The sequence below is a fragment of the Bubalus kerabau genome, chromosome 1 (genome assembly GCF_029407905.1).
Source record: "Bubalus kerabau isolate K-KA32 ecotype Philippines breed swamp buffalo chromosome 1, PCC_UOA_SB_1v2, whole genome shotgun sequence".
Classification (NCBI taxonomy): domain Eukaryota; kingdom Metazoa; phylum Chordata; class Mammalia; order Artiodactyla; family Bovidae; genus Bubalus; species Bubalus kerabau.
In genome coordinates this window covers 33,273,562-33,292,616 of record NC_073624.1, presented here as the reverse complement: position 1 = coordinate 33,292,616, position 19,055 = coordinate 33,273,562, and the positions used below count along the sequence as shown (strand labels likewise).

Here is a 19,055-nt window from a genome sequence, read left to right as displayed (position 1 = left end):
GCAAATTCATCCAGATAAATGTGGATGGATAAAGATATTTTCCATGGACATATTTCCATGGAAGTATGTCCATGGAAAAAATATATATATATATTTTTCCTGAAAGAGTGTAAAAGGAGCTGAGAATTCTGCCTTCCATTTGGAATTCTCTGGGAAGTCCATGAGATTTATTTCTGCTGGTTTACCTCATATGAGAATCTACCAATGCCTGTGATCTACCAGCTCTGAACCTCTGCATCCCTAACACGCACCACTCCTAGGATTACAGTTCACCAAAAGAGGGACTGAAAGTTCCAGAGAACTGAAGGAAGAGTGCTTCAAGGTTAATCGTTATCTGTGACATCCCTAGGTGGGCTGCCTCAGTGGGAAAATATAGTTCATTTATTTCACTTCTGTTGACTCAGGGAGCAATTTTGAAAAAGACATTCACTGCTAAAAAGCAAAGAATTGACAAAGTGTGCCCTTGTGTCAGGAATAATAGGTTCAAGGGTTATATTACTTTGGGTTAGTATTTACAAGGGTTAGTTTACTTTGAGGGATTGTTAGGAAATGAAGGGTTGTTGAGAGTGTTGGTATTTGAGGTAAAGCCCCAGGTGAAAGCCAACAGCCAGGAATTTCAAAAATCCAAAGTAATGAGAGTGAGAGTGAAATAATCAGGAGGTGATCTGATTGTGCTTTCAAAAATTCTTTCCTTGTTCTGTGTATGGTATGACTATATGTACATGTGTTTATCGCAGAAAATTTGTAGGATAACAGTAAACAGAAAAGATCACCTAAATATTAATCGTCATCACTACCATCTAAAGAAAACCATTGTAAGAATTTTGTTTATATTTATTCCAATCTTTCCCATCCATTGAATTATTCTTTATCAATTTGATAATATTTGAGGTAAATTGACTAAAATTAATTTCTACAACCTCATTAAAATGATCTAATGATCATTGATCAAAATTATATTCTTTGTATATTATACCTAAAGACATCCTGGTATTTATACTTTTTCATAAGAAAATTTTTAAGAAAAGTAAAAGGAAAGGGGAACCAAGATCAACATTTATCATCAAAATTCAGTTTGTCAATGTGGAATAAAACAACTAGAAATAATGTTTTTATTGATCTAAAAATGGGAATCAAAAGAAAAAATAACACGTAGGAAATCTAAAGAGATTTGAAGCTTAGAAACATGTCCCAGTCAATTCTATATGTAACCTACAATGATCTGCATACTTTATAAGTGAAATTGCTATTCTTGGATCACTTTGAAGGTGATGAAATAAGTACCAGTGACTGTGTGAGTCTACGAGTTTGTTCTAGAGGACAAGGGTTAAAGGTCCGTACTAACGTCACGATGAGCCTGTAAAGATTCTGTTATCCTAAGAGTGTTTACCTAAGCCCTAAGCTGGTGGGTTTTACTTGTGATTGTTCTGGGTTATTTGGGTAGATATCGATCAGAGATAGTGTCCTCACTGGACCTCCCCAGAAAGAGTGTAAAAGGAGCTGAGGATTCCACCTTCCATTGGGAATTCTCTGGGAAGTCCATGAGATTTATTTCTGCTGGTTTACTTCATATGAGAAGCTACCAAAGTCTGCCATCTCCCAGGTCTGAACCTCTGCGTCTCTAACACGCATCACTCCTAGGATAACAGTTCACCGAAAGAGAGACCAAAAGTGCCGGAGAACTGAAGGAAGAATGCTTCGAGGTCGATCGCTATCTGTGACATCCCTAGGTGGGCTGCCTCGGTGGGAAGCCGGACTTCCTGTGGAGAATTTACTGCTCTTTGAAGTCTCTTGGGAAGTGACCAATAAAGGTTTGTACTGCCCCTGAGGCATCTATTTGCCAGGTCACTGAAGAATGTAGATTAGGAATTCACAGAACACACTCTAGTGAGAATGAACTGCCCTTGTGAGTGAGGAAAGTATTCAAAGTATAGGTTTAGACGAGGTTTAACCTTGTCTATTTCAACAGGCAATGAAAACTTACACTGGTCTACGTGTTGAAGGGAGAGAAAACTGAAAATATTAGTCTTGGTCAGGGAATGCGCATTTAAATTAAAATTACAAATTCATGTTATGACAAAACAGAAATATAGAATTAATATTTACTTTTTGGGTTTCATGATTATTTTTTTCAGGAACAAAGTTCAGTTTTGTAGTTTATTTTAGGAAGAACTGTGCCTGATCTGGACTAATCAGAAATTTCAACCCCTGTTGAAAGGATCTGAAATATACATGTGCTCTGTTAGCAAGTATGTGAAATATTTAATAACATCTCTAATAATTCAAGATTAGATTGGAATTAGAGTTTTAACTTAGAAGAAGTTCTGAAGGTATAATATTGACCTCCTATTAAGAAGAATGCATGTAGTTTTTTCTTCAATACTATATAAACATAGAAATTATAAGATAAAGGAAATCAAATTAACAAAATTAGAACAATTTCCTAGTAAGATGTAACCTCTTTTATGCTGGACTAGAGAAAGTAAGGCAGAGAACTGCAGCCTAAACTTTTTTAATGATAAAGGTACCTGTAAAATTGTTAAAAAAACAATTCCCTATGGATTGATAATTGATAAGTTTAAAATAATTGATAAGTTTAAAAGTCCTAAGACTACTACTAGTAGATTATTACTACTAATATTAAGGGAATATTGGTAGAGAAAAAGCAACAGTTGCGAAGGTTGAGTTTTTCAAGATTAAGGAAAACCAGCCCAAATGATTGTTGGATGAAGTGAGTGAAGTTGCTCAGTCATGTCCAACTCTTTGCAACCCCGTGGACTGTAGCCCACCAGGCTCCTCTGTCCATGGGATTCTCCAGGCAAGAATACTGGAGTGGGTTGCCATTTCCTTCTCCAGGGGATATTCCCTACCCAGGGATCAAACCCAGGTCTCCTGCATTGCAGGCAGACACTTTACCCTCTGAGCCACCAAAGGCAGTGATAATGTGTGGAATTTAAAGGATCTGAAATGAAAATATGTGATGTGATCTATTATATATTCATTTTGGGGGAAATTATATTTTTTGTTTTTGTTACTTATAACATGTTTATTACAATAATTTAAAGGATCTGAAATATACATGAATGTGAAAATTACATTTTCCTTTTAGCTAATCAGAACCAGCAAAACCTCAAAATCAAAGAAATTACACTTAGCATCTGTTCTGATTTTTACCTTATGCTCAGTGTTCATTCTCACGCATATGCATTCATAAAATTCATAAACTCATAAATAAAAATAAATTCTCCCTAGGTAGAAATGCACAGAATGAATGTAAGAGAACAAAGCACTATCTTCCTCTCTGTAGTTTACTGAGGAACAGGCAAAGAGGACAGAAACCTTAATATGGAAAAGCGAAGTGTTTTTCAGTCAGCTTGTTCCTAATGTTCTTTTTCCAGTCACAAGATTTTTAAATATGCCCAAAGCTCCTGGGAGTAGAGCCATCTTTGCTACACGTAAATCCCAGACTGTGACTTGAAATAGAGATTTTCTCTGCCTAGCAAGCAGGCATTCAAGGATATAGCTTATTGGTGGAAAAGAAACGGGGTGGGGGGCCTCTTTTGCACCAGGAATCTGTTCAGAAGAGTTCTGTGTGGTCTCTTCTTTTTTGTTTGTTTTTAAATAGTTATTCATTTGTTTATTTTTACTACTTTCGGCTGTGCTGGATCTTCATTGTTGCGCGGGCTTTTCTCTAGCTGCAGAGGGCGGAAGCTACTCTCGAGCTGTGGTGCTCGAGCTTCTCTTGTTCCAGAGCACGGGCTCTAGGGAACGTAGGCTTCAGTAGTTGCGGCATGTGGGCTCAGTAGCTTTGGCTCCGGGGTTCTAGGGCAGAGGCTCAATAGTTGCGGTACACGGGCCAAGTTGCTCCGTGGCACGTGGGATCTTCCTGGATAAGGGATTGAACCCATGTCTCCTGCAATCTCTGCCACTGAGCCAACAGGGAAGCCCTTGTGTGGGTTCTTCTGAGCAGAATGCTTCCCCTTCCTTCCTTTTCTCGCCTTTTAGCAAATGTTGACAGGGTATTGTTTCCTGGTGCTGGGCACACAATGGTGGCACTGACTGATCCCTAACCCCCGCGCTGAATCTTCTAGCCTGATGACATGCATGATGCTCTCAGGGCCTGGGACAGTGCATAGAAAATGCTCAATGGATATTTTTTCTTCTGAATGAAGGAATGAATACATTTATTTTTCAACTTCTAAGCTGCCTTTGATACTATTTTTCTTTCGTTTCCCATGCAAGGGAATGGGAACTGAGGGAATAAAGGGAATTTTCTTGTCGAGAGGAAACCCATTAAAGTGATTTACCCAAGTTGACATTTTCTCCAACATAGCTTCAATATTTATTAGTCTGATTTATGACATTTTTATATAAATGGACAATTACTGTGTGCATCTCTGACAAGACATTGACACTATAGTTTCTTTGAAAATTTCACTTCGAGTTTTTATTTCCCTGCTGTTCATAGCAATATAGGAGACATCTTCAAGATCATAAATCCAACTTCTCTACTTAATAAATGAAAAGGATGCCTACAAGGATACATTAAATGGTCAAGTACATAGCAAGGTTGGGACTAGCATTTTGGTCTCCTGAGTCCACTTCTCTTTTTTATTAGCATGCAAGAATAAAAAATTAAATGTCCACTGTCTAATGAAATATCCTGTAGGTATAAGAACACAAGAGTTGCAGTCCAAAAAGGTCAGGGTTTTCTGAGACTTAGAAAAAAATCCCTTAAACTGCTTGAACATCAGTTTCTTCATGATGAAATGTACATAGTACGTATGCTCCAGCCATCTTACAAATGTTTCATGGCAAACAAGAAAACATACTTATATCCAAGAAAACAAAAGATTTTTTAGAGAAGGGGAAAATTCCTTCCTGACAGAATTTTGACTATAAACAATGGAAATGTGTAAAATATAACAAATGAGAGAGTCATGGTTAAATTATTGGGTGTTAATTCTCAGACTTCAAAATTACCTTTTCTACTTTATTAACCTTGTAATATGTTGCTTTTATGCATTCATTCATTCTTATTCAATAAAGATTCATCAACTATCTATTGGATATCAGACACTGGGAAATGAAAGTAGAATTCAACAACACAGAAGTGATTCCCAATCTTTCAGAATTTACAGACATTAAACATGCAATTATAGTCAACTGTAATGAGTGTAAGAATGAGAACAAGGTGCTCTAGAAGTGTACAGGCAGACCTGATTTTATTGTGTTTCATTTTATTGTGCTTAGCCAATATTGCATTTTTTTTGACAAGTTGAATGTTTGTGGCAATCTTGCATCATGCAAGTCCATTTTTCCAATGGCATTTAATCACTTTTTGTCTCTGTGTCAGATTCTATTAATTCTCATGATATTTCAAACTTTTTCATTATTAATGTATTTGTTATGGTGATTTATCATTACTATTACAAAATGGTTATAACTCACTGAAGGCTCAGGTGGTGGGTAGCCTTTTTAACAATAATATACTTTTACATTAAGGCAGGTACATTATATTTTTAGACAAAATACTATTGCATGCTTAATAGACTGTGTTATAGTATAAACAACACTTTTATATGCACTTGGGAAACCAAAAAATTCATGATTCTCTTTATTGCAATTTCATTTTATTGGGATGGTCTGGATAAGAACCTGTAATATCTCTAAGGTCAGCCTGTGCTTTAGTGGGGGGAGGTGAGGTTTCTGTCTAATTGGAGGCTTGGGAAAAACCTTTAACAGAGAGACGTTTGAGCTGGTTCCTGAAGGATAAATAGCTGTTGGGTAGAGATGAGGAAGTGGCGATAAAGAGCAGACAGTGTTCAGTGTGTGGGAACTGTACATACCAAGATACAGAAGTGAGAAAGTGAACTCTGTTCAAGGATCTGAGGGAAGCTCAGAAAGGCTAAGAGGAGTGGAGCCTGAGAGGAGATGGGAGACACCAACAAGGGCTGGATTGTGAAATGTAGAGTGAGTTAATAGCCTTAAGAGGTTACATTTCCAACCAAGAAGCGTGGGAAGCCATTGAAGTTCTAGATAGTGGGAGGCGGTAAGGAGTGAGATGTGTCTTTTAATTTTTTATTTTTTTTGCTGAATGAAAGATTCTTTAAATTCTAGCATGCTTTATAATTTTCAAGTCTCACACATGTGATTTCATGTAATCCTACAATAACTTCCCCCCTGGCCCTACATTGCTCCTCTTCCCCTCTCTCCCTCCACAAGTAACCACTAATTTGTTCTCTTTATCTGTGAGCCTGCTTCCTTTCTTTTTGTTCACTAGTTTGCTGTCATTTTTAGATTCCACATATAAGTGGTATCATACAGTACAGTATTTGTCTTTTTTTGTCTGACTTAATTCACTTATCACAATGCCTTCCAAGCCCATCCATTTCGTTGCAAATGGCAAAATTTCTTTCTTTCTTTCTGGCTGAGTAATATTCCATTATGTATATTAATGCTGTGCTGTGCTGTGCTTAGTCGCTCAGCCATATCTGACTCTTTGCAACCCCAAGGACTGTAGCCTGCTAGGCTCCTCTGTCCGTGGGGATTCTCTAGGCAAGAATACTGGAGTGGGTTGCCATTTCCTTCTCCAGGGGATCGTCCCAACCCAGGGAACTAACCCAGGTCTCTCTCATTGCAGGTGGATTCTTTACCATCTGAGCCAGGAGGGAAGCCTGTATATATTAATATACACCACAAAAAGCACTATAACTAGTTGGGGGACAGGTTAGCAAGAATGTACAGTAAGAGACTGTACTATGGTCTAGGAAGGAGGCTTTGCCCAAGCACTGGAAATAAGCTTTACTTTCAACTTCTTTGCTACAATTGTTTCTTTTGTACAAACTTGCCTGAATCATTGAAAACTGTGGACCAACGATCATGTTGAGAATTTCTGGAGTCATTAAAAAGAGCTTAATGAATGTTATCAAAAATAGTGTATGCTAATTTAATAAATGTGAACCATTCTGAAATTTAGTCACTAAATAGATGCTCCCCTCTAAAAACTGATTAAAAACAACTTGTTTTAGCCCTAAGCCAGTGTTGGCTAAAAAAAAAAAAAGATTGCACAATCTAAAAGTTGAGAATTGTGTTTTATTCAGTGGACTTTCTGAGGAATATAGCCTGGGATACAGCCTGTCAGATTGCTTCAAGGGACTGCTCCAAAGTGGTAAAAGAAGAGCCAAGATATATAGCAATTTTTTCTCATTATGTATATGTGTTTTTTCAGAGTCAAGATCTGAGTGATTTCATTATATTTTCAAAGGGCTCTATAATCAATGTGAGAACCACTGCTCTGAAGTTCCCTTAACCCAAGTTCCCATAAAACCCAGTTGTTTTTTTTAGATCAGAATGTTTAGAGCCAAAGTAAAAAAGTCGTTTCCCCTAAGTGTTGTTTTCCAGATGGGCCTTCTCTAAAGCAGAGTAGAAATGATTCCACCCTCTCCAAGACCTAAAGATTCTTATCTTTGTGTGACCCTGCTCACTTTCTCCTTCTGTCCCTCCCACCACCACTTTCAAAGATTCATCAATATGTTGCTCCATAGAGTTAAAGGCAGCCCTCCATATCCGTGGTTCCATATCTGTGGATTGAACCAACTCTGGATCACAAATAGTTGAAAAAAGATTCCAGAAAGCTCCAAAAAGCAAAACTTTACCACACACCAGCAGATTGACCATACCGCATTTACATTGTGTTAGATGTTACAAGTAACCTAGAGATGATTTAAAGTATGTGGGAGGATGTGCATAGGTTATATGCAAATATTATGTCATTTTATATATAGGACTTGAGCATCTAGGATTTTGGTATCCAGAGTAGTGGTCAGGGAGTTGTGTCCCAAACCCAACCTGCTGTGGATACCAAGGGACAATTCTACTTACAATGCTGCTATCCAAGGCCTGTAAGTCTGGAGTCAGAGTGCCTGGATTGGAATCCCAGCTCCATCATTACATGTCTAATATTGGATCCATCTCGCAGCCTCTATGTCTCAGTTTCCCCACCTAAAAAAAAAAAAAAAAAAAAGAAGATAATAATAGCATCTTCCTTAACAACGTGGTGAAAACTAAAAGAAAATACCAACTGTAACTCACTTAGAACAGTGCCTATTCCTTAATTACTGTTAGCTTATTATTATTTCTTACAAAATTTATTCATAAAATGGGGACCTTGAATCATTCATTTTCACGACGACTCTCAGTCTGAACAATTGCATGATTCTGTTCTTAAAGGCAAAAGCAGGAAAAAAGGAAGAAACACATGATTCAGGATTACTATAGTCATCAGTCAGTTCAGTTCAGTTTAGTCGCTCAGTTGTGTCTGACTGACTCTTTGAGACCCCATGAATCGCAGCACACCAGGCCTCCCTGTCCATCACCAACTCCCAGAGTTCACTCAGACTCCCGTCCATCGAGTCAGTGATGCCATCCAACCATCTCATTCTCTGTCGTCCCATTCTCCTCCTGCCCCCAATCCCTCCCAGCATCAGAGACTTTTCCAATGAGTCAACTCTTCGCATGAAGTGGCCAAAGTACTGGACTTTCAGCTTTCGCATCATTCCTTCCAAAGGAATCCCAGGGCTGAACTCCTTCAGAATGGACTGGTTGGATCTCCTTGCAGTCCAAGGGACTCTCAAGAGTATTCTCCAACACCACAGTTCAAAAAGCATCAATTCTTAGACGCTCAGCTTTCTTCCCAGTCCAACTCTCACATCCATCCATGACCACAGGAAAAACCATAGCCTTGACTAGAAGGACCTTTGTTGGCAGTAATGTCTCTCCTTTTCAATATGCTATCTAGGTTGGTCATAATTTTTCTTCCAAGGAGTAAGCATCTTTTAATTTCATGGCTGCAGTCACCATCTGCAGTGATTTTGGAGCCCAGAAAAATAAAGTCTGACATTGTTTCCACTGTTTCCCCATCTATTTCCCATGAAGTGATGGGACCAGATGCCATGATCCTCGTTTTCTGAATGTTGAGTTTTAAGCCAACTTTTTCACTCTTCTCTTTCACTTTCATCAAGAGGCTTTTGAGTTCCTCTTCACTTTTTGCCATAAGGGTGGTGTCATCTGCATATCTGAGGTGATTGAGATTTCTCCTGGCAATCTTGATTCCAGCTTGTGCTTCTTCCAGCCCAGCGTTTCTCATGATGTACTCTGCATAGAAGTTAAATAAGCAGGGTGACAATATACAGCCTTGACGTACTCCTTTTCCTATTTGGAACCAGTCTGTTGTTCCATGTCCAGTTCTAACTGTTGCTTCCTGACCTGCATACGAATTTCTCAAGAGGCAGGTCAGGTGGTCTGGTATTCCCATCTCTTTCAGAATTTTCCACAGTTTAGTGTGATCCACACAGTCAATGGCTTTGGCATAGTCAATAAAGCAGAAATAGATGTTTTTCGGGAACTCTCTTGCTTTTTCGATGATCCAGCAGATGTTGGCAATTTGGTCTATGGTTCCTCTGCCTTTTCTAAAACCAGCTTGAACAACTGGAAGTTCATGGTTCACATATTGCTGAAGCCTGGCTTGGAGAATTTTGAGCATTACTTTACTAACATGTGAGATGAGTGCAATTGTGCGGTAGTTTGAGCATTCTTTGGCACTGCCTTTCTTTGGGATTGGAATAAAAACTGACCTTTTCCAGTCCTGTGGCCACTGCTAAGTTTTCCAAATTTGCGGGCATATTGAGTGCAGCACTTCCACAGCATCATCTTTCAGGATTTGAAATAGCTCAACTGGAATTCCATCACCTCCACTAGCTTTATTTGTAGTGATGCTTTCTGAGGCCCACTTGACTTCACATTCCAGGATGTCTGGCTCTAGGTGAGTGATCACACCATCGTGATTATCTGGGTCGTGAAGATCTTTTTTGTACAGTTCTGTGTATTCTTGCCACCTCTTCTTAATATCTTCTGCTTCTGTTAGGTCCATACCATTTATGTCCTCTATCGAGCCCATCTTTGCATGAAATGTTCCCTTGGTATCTCTAATTTTCTTGAAGAGATCTCTAGTCTTTCCCATTCTGTTGTTTTCCTCTATTTCTTTGCATTGATCGCTGAGGAAGGCTTTCTTATCTCTTCTTGCTATTCTTTGGAACTCTGCATTCAGATGCTTATATCTTTCCTTTTCTCCTTGCTTTTCGCGTCTCTTCTTTTCATAGCTATTTGTAAGGCCTCCCCAGACAGCCATTTTGCTTTTTTGCATTTCTTTTCCATGGGGATGGTCTTGATCCCTGTCTCTTGTACAATGACACGAACCTCAGTCCATAGTTCATCAGGCACTCTCTCTATCAGATCTAGTCCCTTAAATCTATTTCTCACTTCCACTGTGTAATCATAAGGGATTTGATTTAGGTCATACCTGAATGGTCTAGTGGTTTTCCCTACTTTCTTCAATTTAAGTCAGAAGTTGGCAATAAGAGTTCATGATCTGAGCCACAGTCAGCTCCTGGTCTTGTTTTTGTTGACTGTATAGAGCTTCTCCATCTTTGGCTGCAAAGAGTATAATCATGGGCAACACTAAAATTAGAGGTTGGGGTTGCTTTGCCTGCTGTGGATATGCACAGCCATGTCATCTCAAAGGCACCCCAAGTCACACCACATGAAACACACAGTCTCTGTAAGAACTATGTTTGGCACGCACATAGGTTCAAGAAGAGCACTAGTCTCCGCACTTGCCTTTCATTCAGATTGCCATGACTAAGCCCTTCTTGCATAAAGCATTCAGATCTGCCATCGTGGATAGAATAAGGGAGGGCATGCCTGTGGGCTTTCTCCAAGTCTGTCATCTCCCACTGCCCTGTACTATTGCTCTGATTGGAACCTCAGACCTAGTTGATTGCCAGGCACACAAACATTTGGTGACCATCGTCAGTGGTAGCATTTAGTCTCTTTCCCACCAGACCTGCTGCCTCAGAGAATGATGTCTAACTCTGTAATGACTGTCCCTGTTTCTGCAACTGTTTCTTGGGATAGGAGTCAGATGAGTAGCTATGCACACTGAAATCATAGACTTCTAAATTCTCTGACTTTTAATCACTTAAAAATAGTGAAGAGTCTCTTTATATACATACTTATATATTATTATATGTATCTCCTTTTTATGGCTTTCCTGGTGGTTCATTGATAAAGACTCTGCCTGTCAATGCAGGAGATGAGGGTTCGATCCCTGGGTCAGGAAGGTCCCCTGGAGAAAGAAACCCGCTCCAGTATTCTTGCCTGGGAAATCCCATGGAAAGAGTCATTTAGTGGGCTACATACAGTCTATGGAGTCAAGAAAGAGTTGGCCATGGCTTATCAACTCAACAAAAAATCCTTTTTATGACTGGCTCCCACCTTCCATACCGCCTTGGAGTTCTGCTTTTAACAATGTCGGCAGTACTTCTAGATGATGACTTGAGGTTTTAGCTACTTCACTGACACATATGTTTATGAGAGCTCATCTTTTCTTTCTTTACTTTGCCCTCACATGAGAGATAGCTCCCATGTTGTTTCAGGAAAGTAGAGATCAATAAAATGCAAAGTACATGTTTGAAAGTGAAGAGTCAGTCCAAATTCAATGACCTACACTGTGGAAAAACAATAATTCATTAAAAAATAGATTTTAGTGAACCCTTGGTCTATACTCCAAATTTAAAAATAGGAATGACCCTGTTTCTAAGCTATCATACTTATCTATAATTAGCAAGCTGAGTGGGGAGTTGGGTTAAAGATGGTAAATAGAGTGAAAACTAAGGAGAGTAGTTGGCATATAAATCTGGGAAGGATAGAGAGGGCCTGAAATGAAGCCTTAGCATATACATTAGCAGTAGGAGAACCTCCTCACAGAAAGACTGTAAGGAGTGAAGTCTGGGGGATGGGGGAAAATTTATTTACAATCAGGTCTCAACCAATATGGGATGAAAAAATTTTTTTTTAGTTTTATTCTTCTATTCCTGAGACTGAAATAATATAGTCATAGTATTTATAAGCACTCTAAGGGTATTCGGGGACTATTTTATTTCAAAACTGAAAGTCTCAAATGGGAAAAAGAAGTAGCAAATTAATTGTGTTTATCTTTGCATTTCAATTCTCAAATCCTACCTTTTTTTGAAATAAAGAATTTCTCTTCTCCCTTATATCCTTTAGCAAATAAAAATGTTTTGTTTGCATTAACCCAATTGTATTTGAATTTGCAACACAAAATCGAACAAACAAGGAAGGATGTTCTAAAATCTCTGGTCAAGATACATAGTTGCAAATAAAAGAGAGTATTCAAGGGACTTCCCTGGTGGTCCAGTGGTTAAGAATCCACCTGCCAACTCAGCAGACACAGGTTCAATCCCTGATCCAGGAAGATTCCACATGCCTCGGGCCAACTAAGGCAGTTGGACCACAACTACTGAGCCCTTGCCCTAGAGCCGGTGCTCTGCAACAAGAGAAACCACCACAATGAGAAGCTCAAACACCACAACGAAGAGTAGTCCCTGCCCCCCACAACTAGAAAAAGCCTGTGGGCAGCAACGAAAATCCAACACAGCCAATAACAAATCAACTAATTAATTTTTTTTTAAGTTTACCATTAAAAAAAAGATTGTCCCAGAATAGAAATGTAAGACATTTAAGAAGTGTATGCCATCAGAACCTGAACATGTATTCCCCTGGATTAGATACAAATTAAGGAAGTAAGTCTACAAAGAGGAGAAATTATTTGAAGATTTTAAATTATTTTGATAGTGGGCTTGAATAAAGCTTATATAAATAAATATATATTTAAATATGTTGCTAAGATGTGACTCAGACTTTAGAGAAAAATTCTATTTAGTAACCCTTGCAAACTGTTTGTCTAATTTTTTTTTTCTCAACAAATGGTTTCAATGGTTCCTAAACTTTTATAGAATTTGGCGAAGTGCGTAGGTGTCCTTGATGTTGGCATCAATCAGATTCATCATTGAATGGTTAAGTGAACCCCGTCTGTTCTGATCCAGTCTGGAAGGCTCTGCTTGTAGATTTGCAGATCATCTTCTTGTGTCCCATGCTGCATTCATCAGCCAATGGTAGCTGGGATTGATAATATCTTAATTATCAGACTCTGCTCAACTGGCCATTTCAATTTCTTTTAGGTATGGTCAAAAAGCTTTTTCTTAAAGATCGAGTTTCAAAGGACAATAAACTTATGTAGGCTTATATGAAATCTACATGTAATATTTACATTTTGGAAGTTATATTAGCTCTTTTCTAAATTACTGAACCTTCTCTTGTCAGGTAGTAGTAGTATTTATATTTGCCTTTTGTGTCTCACTTCTCAAAAAGCAACTTATCAAAAAGTATGTTTTGAGTGGTTCAAGAAATTTGCAGATGGCAATTCTACCTTTTGGCTGTCAATTATGACTATCATTGTAAGTCATATAATACAAGTAAATATTACTTAAGGTCTGAATGATTGAAATAAGAAATTTAAGAAATATAGTAGCTATCAGTACTCTTGCCTGGAAAATCCAATGGGTGGGGGAGCCTGGTAGGCTGCAGTCCATGGGATTGTGAAGAGTCGGATACGACTGAGCAACTTCACTTTCACTTTTCACTTTCATGCATTGGAGAAGGAAATGGAAGCCCACTCCAGTGTTCTTGCCTGGAGAATCCCAGGGATGAGGGAGCCTGATGGGCTGCTGTGTATGGGGTCACACAGAGTCAGACACGACTGAAGCGACTTAGCAGCAGTAGCAGCAGCAGTAGCTATCAAACTCCATATGCTGAAGAACTGAAATACATTATGAAAAACCATGATGAAAAATAAGACTTTTTCTTTTTCGTGTACAAGTAACAAAATTGTTCTTCGAAGTAGAGTTGATGATTAATGCCAGAATCTGTATTAGTTTGGGGGATTTTACATAGAATTTCTTGAGTCATTCCTTTGCCTATGGTTCATGGGCAAAGTATCACTCAAGAAACTGATTTAGACTGTTTTCATATTCTCATACTAGGTGATTGCTCTGAGCTGGCATAAGAATTACCCTGTGCAGTTTACTAAGGGTTTTCTTCCCCTTGACCTTCCCCATCCCTCCTATGAGGGAGGGGAATGCCTATGACTCTGCTGGTACCCTCTGCTCCAAAAGTAGCGCCTTGGCTCTAACTGTTCCCTCTGCCTAAAAAATTCTTCCTCATGAACCAACTTGCTTGATTCCCTTACTCTTTTAAGTACTTACTTTAAATATCACCTTTTCCCAATGAGGCATAATTTTTAATATTGCTGCTCCAACCTGTCCTTTCTCCCCAGGTGAAGTATTGGGTTGGCCAAAAGGAGGTTTTGCATTGAGGTTTTTTTTTCTGTAACATCTTAGGGACAAATCTGAATGAACTTTTTGGCCAACTCAGTACTATTGTATCCCCCTTGAACAGGTGAGCTAATGGAGCCTCAGAGAGGTTAAATGAGTTAATGAGTTCAATTTAAGCTAGTTACAATTTTTCACCTTTATAATTCTTTAATAAATATCCTTATGCATGCATATTAAGTCACTTTAGTCATGTCTGACTCTGTGCGACCCTATGGACTGTAGCCCGCCAGGCTCCTCTGTCCATGGAATTATCCAGCCAAGAATACTGGAGTGGGTTGTCATTCCTTCCTCCAGGGGATCTTCCTGACCCAGGGATCGAACCTGGGTCTCCTGTATTGACAGGTGGATTCTATACTATCTGAGCCACCTGGGAAACCCAAATATCCTTAAATGCATATCTTATTTTCCCCCCAGGATAATTTTCCAGATGTAGACATGCTGGCTCTAACAGTAGGCATATTTTCAAAAAGTATACTACTTTTTGGCTTTGTGTTTTAATAGTAGTGGCAGCAATGGCAGGGAGCTAAAATGAAGTACTATATTGGATTTATGTCATGTGAGTTGGACCAAGCATCCGCCTTTAAGATCTGTCAGGTTTTTCCCCTTGTCAAAAGGTACTTGCTTGGTCCCTAGAAGGGAAGTGGTTCTTTATTCTGGGAGAAAGTAAAAAAAGTGAAAGTGTTAGTCACTCAGTCATGTCCAACTCTTTGCAGCTATGAACTGTAGCCCACCAGGCTCCTTGGTCCATGGAATTCTCCAGGCAAGAATACTGGAGTGGGTTGCCATTCCTTTCTCCAGGGGATCTTCCTGACCTAGGGATTGAACCCAGGTCTCCTGCATTGCAAGCAGACTCTTTACCATCTTAGCCACCAAATTTGATCATAATTTGAGCAGTAGCTGATACTTGGTCTTATCTTATGCCCTTGGGCCACTGAAGGAGAAGAGGTGAAAGATGATTACTCCTGCTGAGGGCACATGCCATGACAATAGCTGTTTCTCCCACCTTTGACACATCCATGTAGATAGAGCTTTAAGCCAGGTACTGCTTTATCCCAATTGTCTCTTCAGGTTTCCTTTAAATATTTATGATTTGCTGCTGCCAATCTGCTGCTCTGTACCCAGCATGGAATTGAAACAAAGACTAACTCCTTGATAGTATTCCTTAAAAACTTTCTTTTACAAAGCTAAATAAATCCATGTGCTTGATTCCAGGTGCTAACTTAAAAATGAGGACTAACACAATATTGTAGATCAACTATACTTCAAAAAAAAGTTGGCTTGGACTTTCCTGGTGGTTCAGTGGTTGAGACTCCACCCTTCCAATGCACGGATTCAGAGGGCATGGGTTCAATCCCTGGTCAAGGAAATAAGATCCCACATGCTGCATTGCACAGGGAAAAAAAAAAAAAAGTTTACTTAAGCAACATAGAAAAATTGAGGACTTGTTTCTAACCCTTTATCACTTAACATGAGCTATTAGCCTGAATGGTAATGGGACCTTTTCTTTTTAACAGTCGGTGGCATCTATACTGTGATTCAGACAAAGGCCAAAACAACAGCAGATGAATGGGGAGACAACTATTTTCTGATTGGTCCATATTTTGAGCATAATATGAAGACTCAGGTGGAACAGTGTGAACCTGTGAATGATGCTGTTAGAAGAGCCATGGACACAATGAACAAACACGGCTGCCAGGTAAAAGACACCGTCTGATGCTTCATTCAGCAAGTCTTAGTAAACTGTTGTGGAAACACACCACACTTTACATGAACTCACGAGCAAAGACCACTCATCTTCTTAGGCCAAAGAAGTTGGATTATGAGAAAGATGATGAACTTGATTTTAAATAGGTTACATCTGAGACACCTTATGAAAACCTAGTAGTGTAGTAGGTTTGGAACTCAGCAGAGGGTATAGAATAGAGATGCTTGGGGAAAAGTCAGTTGTGTCTAAATTGTAGCTGACATTATGGGTGTTTATAACATTATTCAGTGGAAGAGTATAGACCAAGAGGCAAAACCTGGGCAATGTCAATGTGTTAGAACATCCACATGAAAAGAAGTCATGGACTGCAAAAGTAGAAGCTCAGCTAGTGATAAGAACCAGAAGGGCTTTGTAGTTGTGACAGTGTTAAGGTTCTTGAGATGGGAAGATTATCCCGGATTATCTGGGTGGATCCAATGTAATCATAAGTATCCTGATATTAGTAAGAGGGGGGCAGTAGAATTAGAATCAGAGAGGAGATATGACGAAGTGAGCAGAAATTGAAGTGATGAAAGCTTTGAGGTGGAGGAAAGGGGCCACAAGCCAAGGAATGCACATGGCCTCTGGAAACTGGGCAAGGCTAGAAGACAGATTCTCCCCAAGAGACTGCTGATGAAATGCACCTCTGCCAACATGTCAGTTTTAACTCATAAGACCCATTTCAGAGGGCTAACCCCTAAATCTGTAAGATAATAAATTGTGCCATTTTAAGCTACTAAATTTGCAGTAATTTTTGCCACCTCAATAGGAATAGAGATGTCAAGACAAGGAAGGAGAGAGTTTCAAGTATAAAGGAGGGATTGGATCAACCAAGGATTGAACCCAGGTCAGTTGGGTTGAGTAATACTCAGATCATTTGTGGTCATCTTGCTAATGACAACTTCAGAGGAGAAAGTGGGGTTAAAGCAGATTGCAGTAGCTTGAGGAATGAATGAGTAGTGAGATAAAGGATACAGAAATGTGGCTGGGAGGTTTTTCTACGAAGAGGAAGGATAAAAGTCATTTCAAGTGATATGGCTCTGAGAATTCGTGTTTTCTTAAATATGAGTCAGCATATTTATATTCCAAAAAGAAGCATCCAGAGGACAGAGAGAAACTGAAAGTTTAGAAGGAATAGATGATGAAAGAGAGTAAGGTCACTGAGAACAGGAGAAGAAATGAGATCCAAAGCCCTGTTGAAAGGATTGTTCTTCATTCCTTTTGCTCAAACTGGAAACAAAGGATAAATGCAAACAGAAATGAGTTACTGAGGAATTCAAGATCATCTCATTCCGTGTTTTCAGTGATCTTAAGTGCTCAAGACAAGCTTCTGAGAGTTAGAATGCAAGTATTAATATAAGAGAGTGTGAAGAAAGAAATTCTGGAAAAGTGTTTAAGGAATAGGGAAAAGAATTTCCAGACATCATTAAGGTATATGTGTGTGTTAGTGGATTAGTCGTGTCTGACTCTTTGTGACCTCATGGACTGTAGCCCACCAGGCTCCTCTGTCCATGGAATTCTCCAGGCAAGAATACTGGAGTGGGTTGCCATTTCCAGGGGATCTTCCTAACTCAGGGATTGAACCCAGGTCTCCTGCATTGTAGGCAGATTCTTTACCGACTGAGCCACCAGAGAAGCCCCTCCTTAAGGTATAGTCATTGCTTTTTTAATGGCACAAATATACACAACTGTGACTTTCTCCAGCAGTCTTCTATACATGAATGAGTTCTGTTTTGAGAGCACATTCTCAAGTTCAATTGTTTGTTCACCAAAGTTAGCCTAGGTACCCAACTAACACAATTGGCTATATAGCGCTGTTTTGTAATAGGTTTATGATACTTTTCACACAAACAATACGTGAAAAATGAACACAAAAAGGAAAACATTTTTAACCTTACAGTACAGCGCCTTGAAAAGTACAGTAGTATGGTCCCACAGCTAGCATTCAAGGGCTGGCATCAGGTGAAGAGACAAGAAGATTTACTGACTGGAGGAGGGAAGTTGGAGATGGTAGAGCTGAAGGATCATCAGCAATAGGAGATAGAAGGTGAGCTGCAATTTCATGCATGCCTGATGTTGATGGCATAGGGTCTGGGGCCTGAAATAAAGTACTAGACTAGTGTATTCTATACAGTACTGTACAGTAAAGTACACAAAAGCATAACCACTTGTAGAGGAGGCACACATGGCAATGTATGCCACACATGTGAACTAATTTATGTGATTGGACATGTGAATGCACGTTTGCATCTCTGAAAGTTCACAACTTGAAGGTTGATATGTAGAGGGGCTTTACTGCAGTCAGCAGCCTGAGTGAAAGTGTTAGAAGTTAAATAGTTGGAGATTCAGTGTCATTTAATTTCAGCAGGTGTGCAACAGGGCAAGGTCGCGTAAGTCTTGGAGGTAACTGTGCAATTGACTGAATTAATGGTTGAGTTGCTGGATGGTTGGGTCTGAAATGGACAGGAAAGGAAGTGATGAAAGGAAAAAAATGGTGATAATGTAGGACAAGAAGGAGGATCCTAGAAACTGGAGATGCTGAAGAGGAAAATGAAAGAATACATACACTGGGAAAAACTCAGTGAGAGAAGTTATGGAAGTTGTGTTGAAGGATAAACATTTCAGAGGAGTAACAGTTTGGCTATTGACAAGGATAAGATTGCAGCCTTGAGCTTGGGTGGCTGACATGCAGCGGACATGAAGTTCTTTAAAGTCAGTAAGGTCAAATAGCTATGAGGTAAGTGTGTAGGATACAATCCTGATTTTAAAATTTCCCAGAATAAGGTAGAAAAGTACCCAGGAGATTCATTGAATAGGGAAAGGTAACATGTTTGGATAATGTAAATTTCAGAGATGTCTTTATATACAAAGAAAGAATAAGGTTTTAAAAGCTTCAGTATAATGTTAAAAAATCTTAACTTTCCTTCGCATTCACCTGAGGAATATAGTTCTAAGAGTGGAAAAATGAGTTTTCATTGAGATGTTGATGGGAGTGTTGG

At 39.1% G+C, this 19,055-nt stretch overlaps 1 protein-coding gene across 2 annotated transcripts in view; it reads left to right on the top strand.

Moving 5' to 3' along the window:
* The first annotated feature begins 1,693 nt into the window (after positions 1 to 1,693).
* GYS2 (glycogen synthase 2) overlaps positions 1,694 to 19,055 on the top strand; it is a 58,347-nt gene continuing 40,985 nt past the window's right edge. For both annotated transcript variants that reach the window (XM_055566164.1, XM_055566165.1), the window contains exons 1-2: positions 1,694 to 1,811; positions 15,827 to 16,008. In XM_055566164.1, the coding sequence (XP_055422139.1) occupies positions 1,694 to 1,811; positions 15,827 to 16,008 (300 nt within the window). The remainder of the gene's footprint in view (positions 1,812 to 15,826; positions 16,009 to 19,055) is intronic.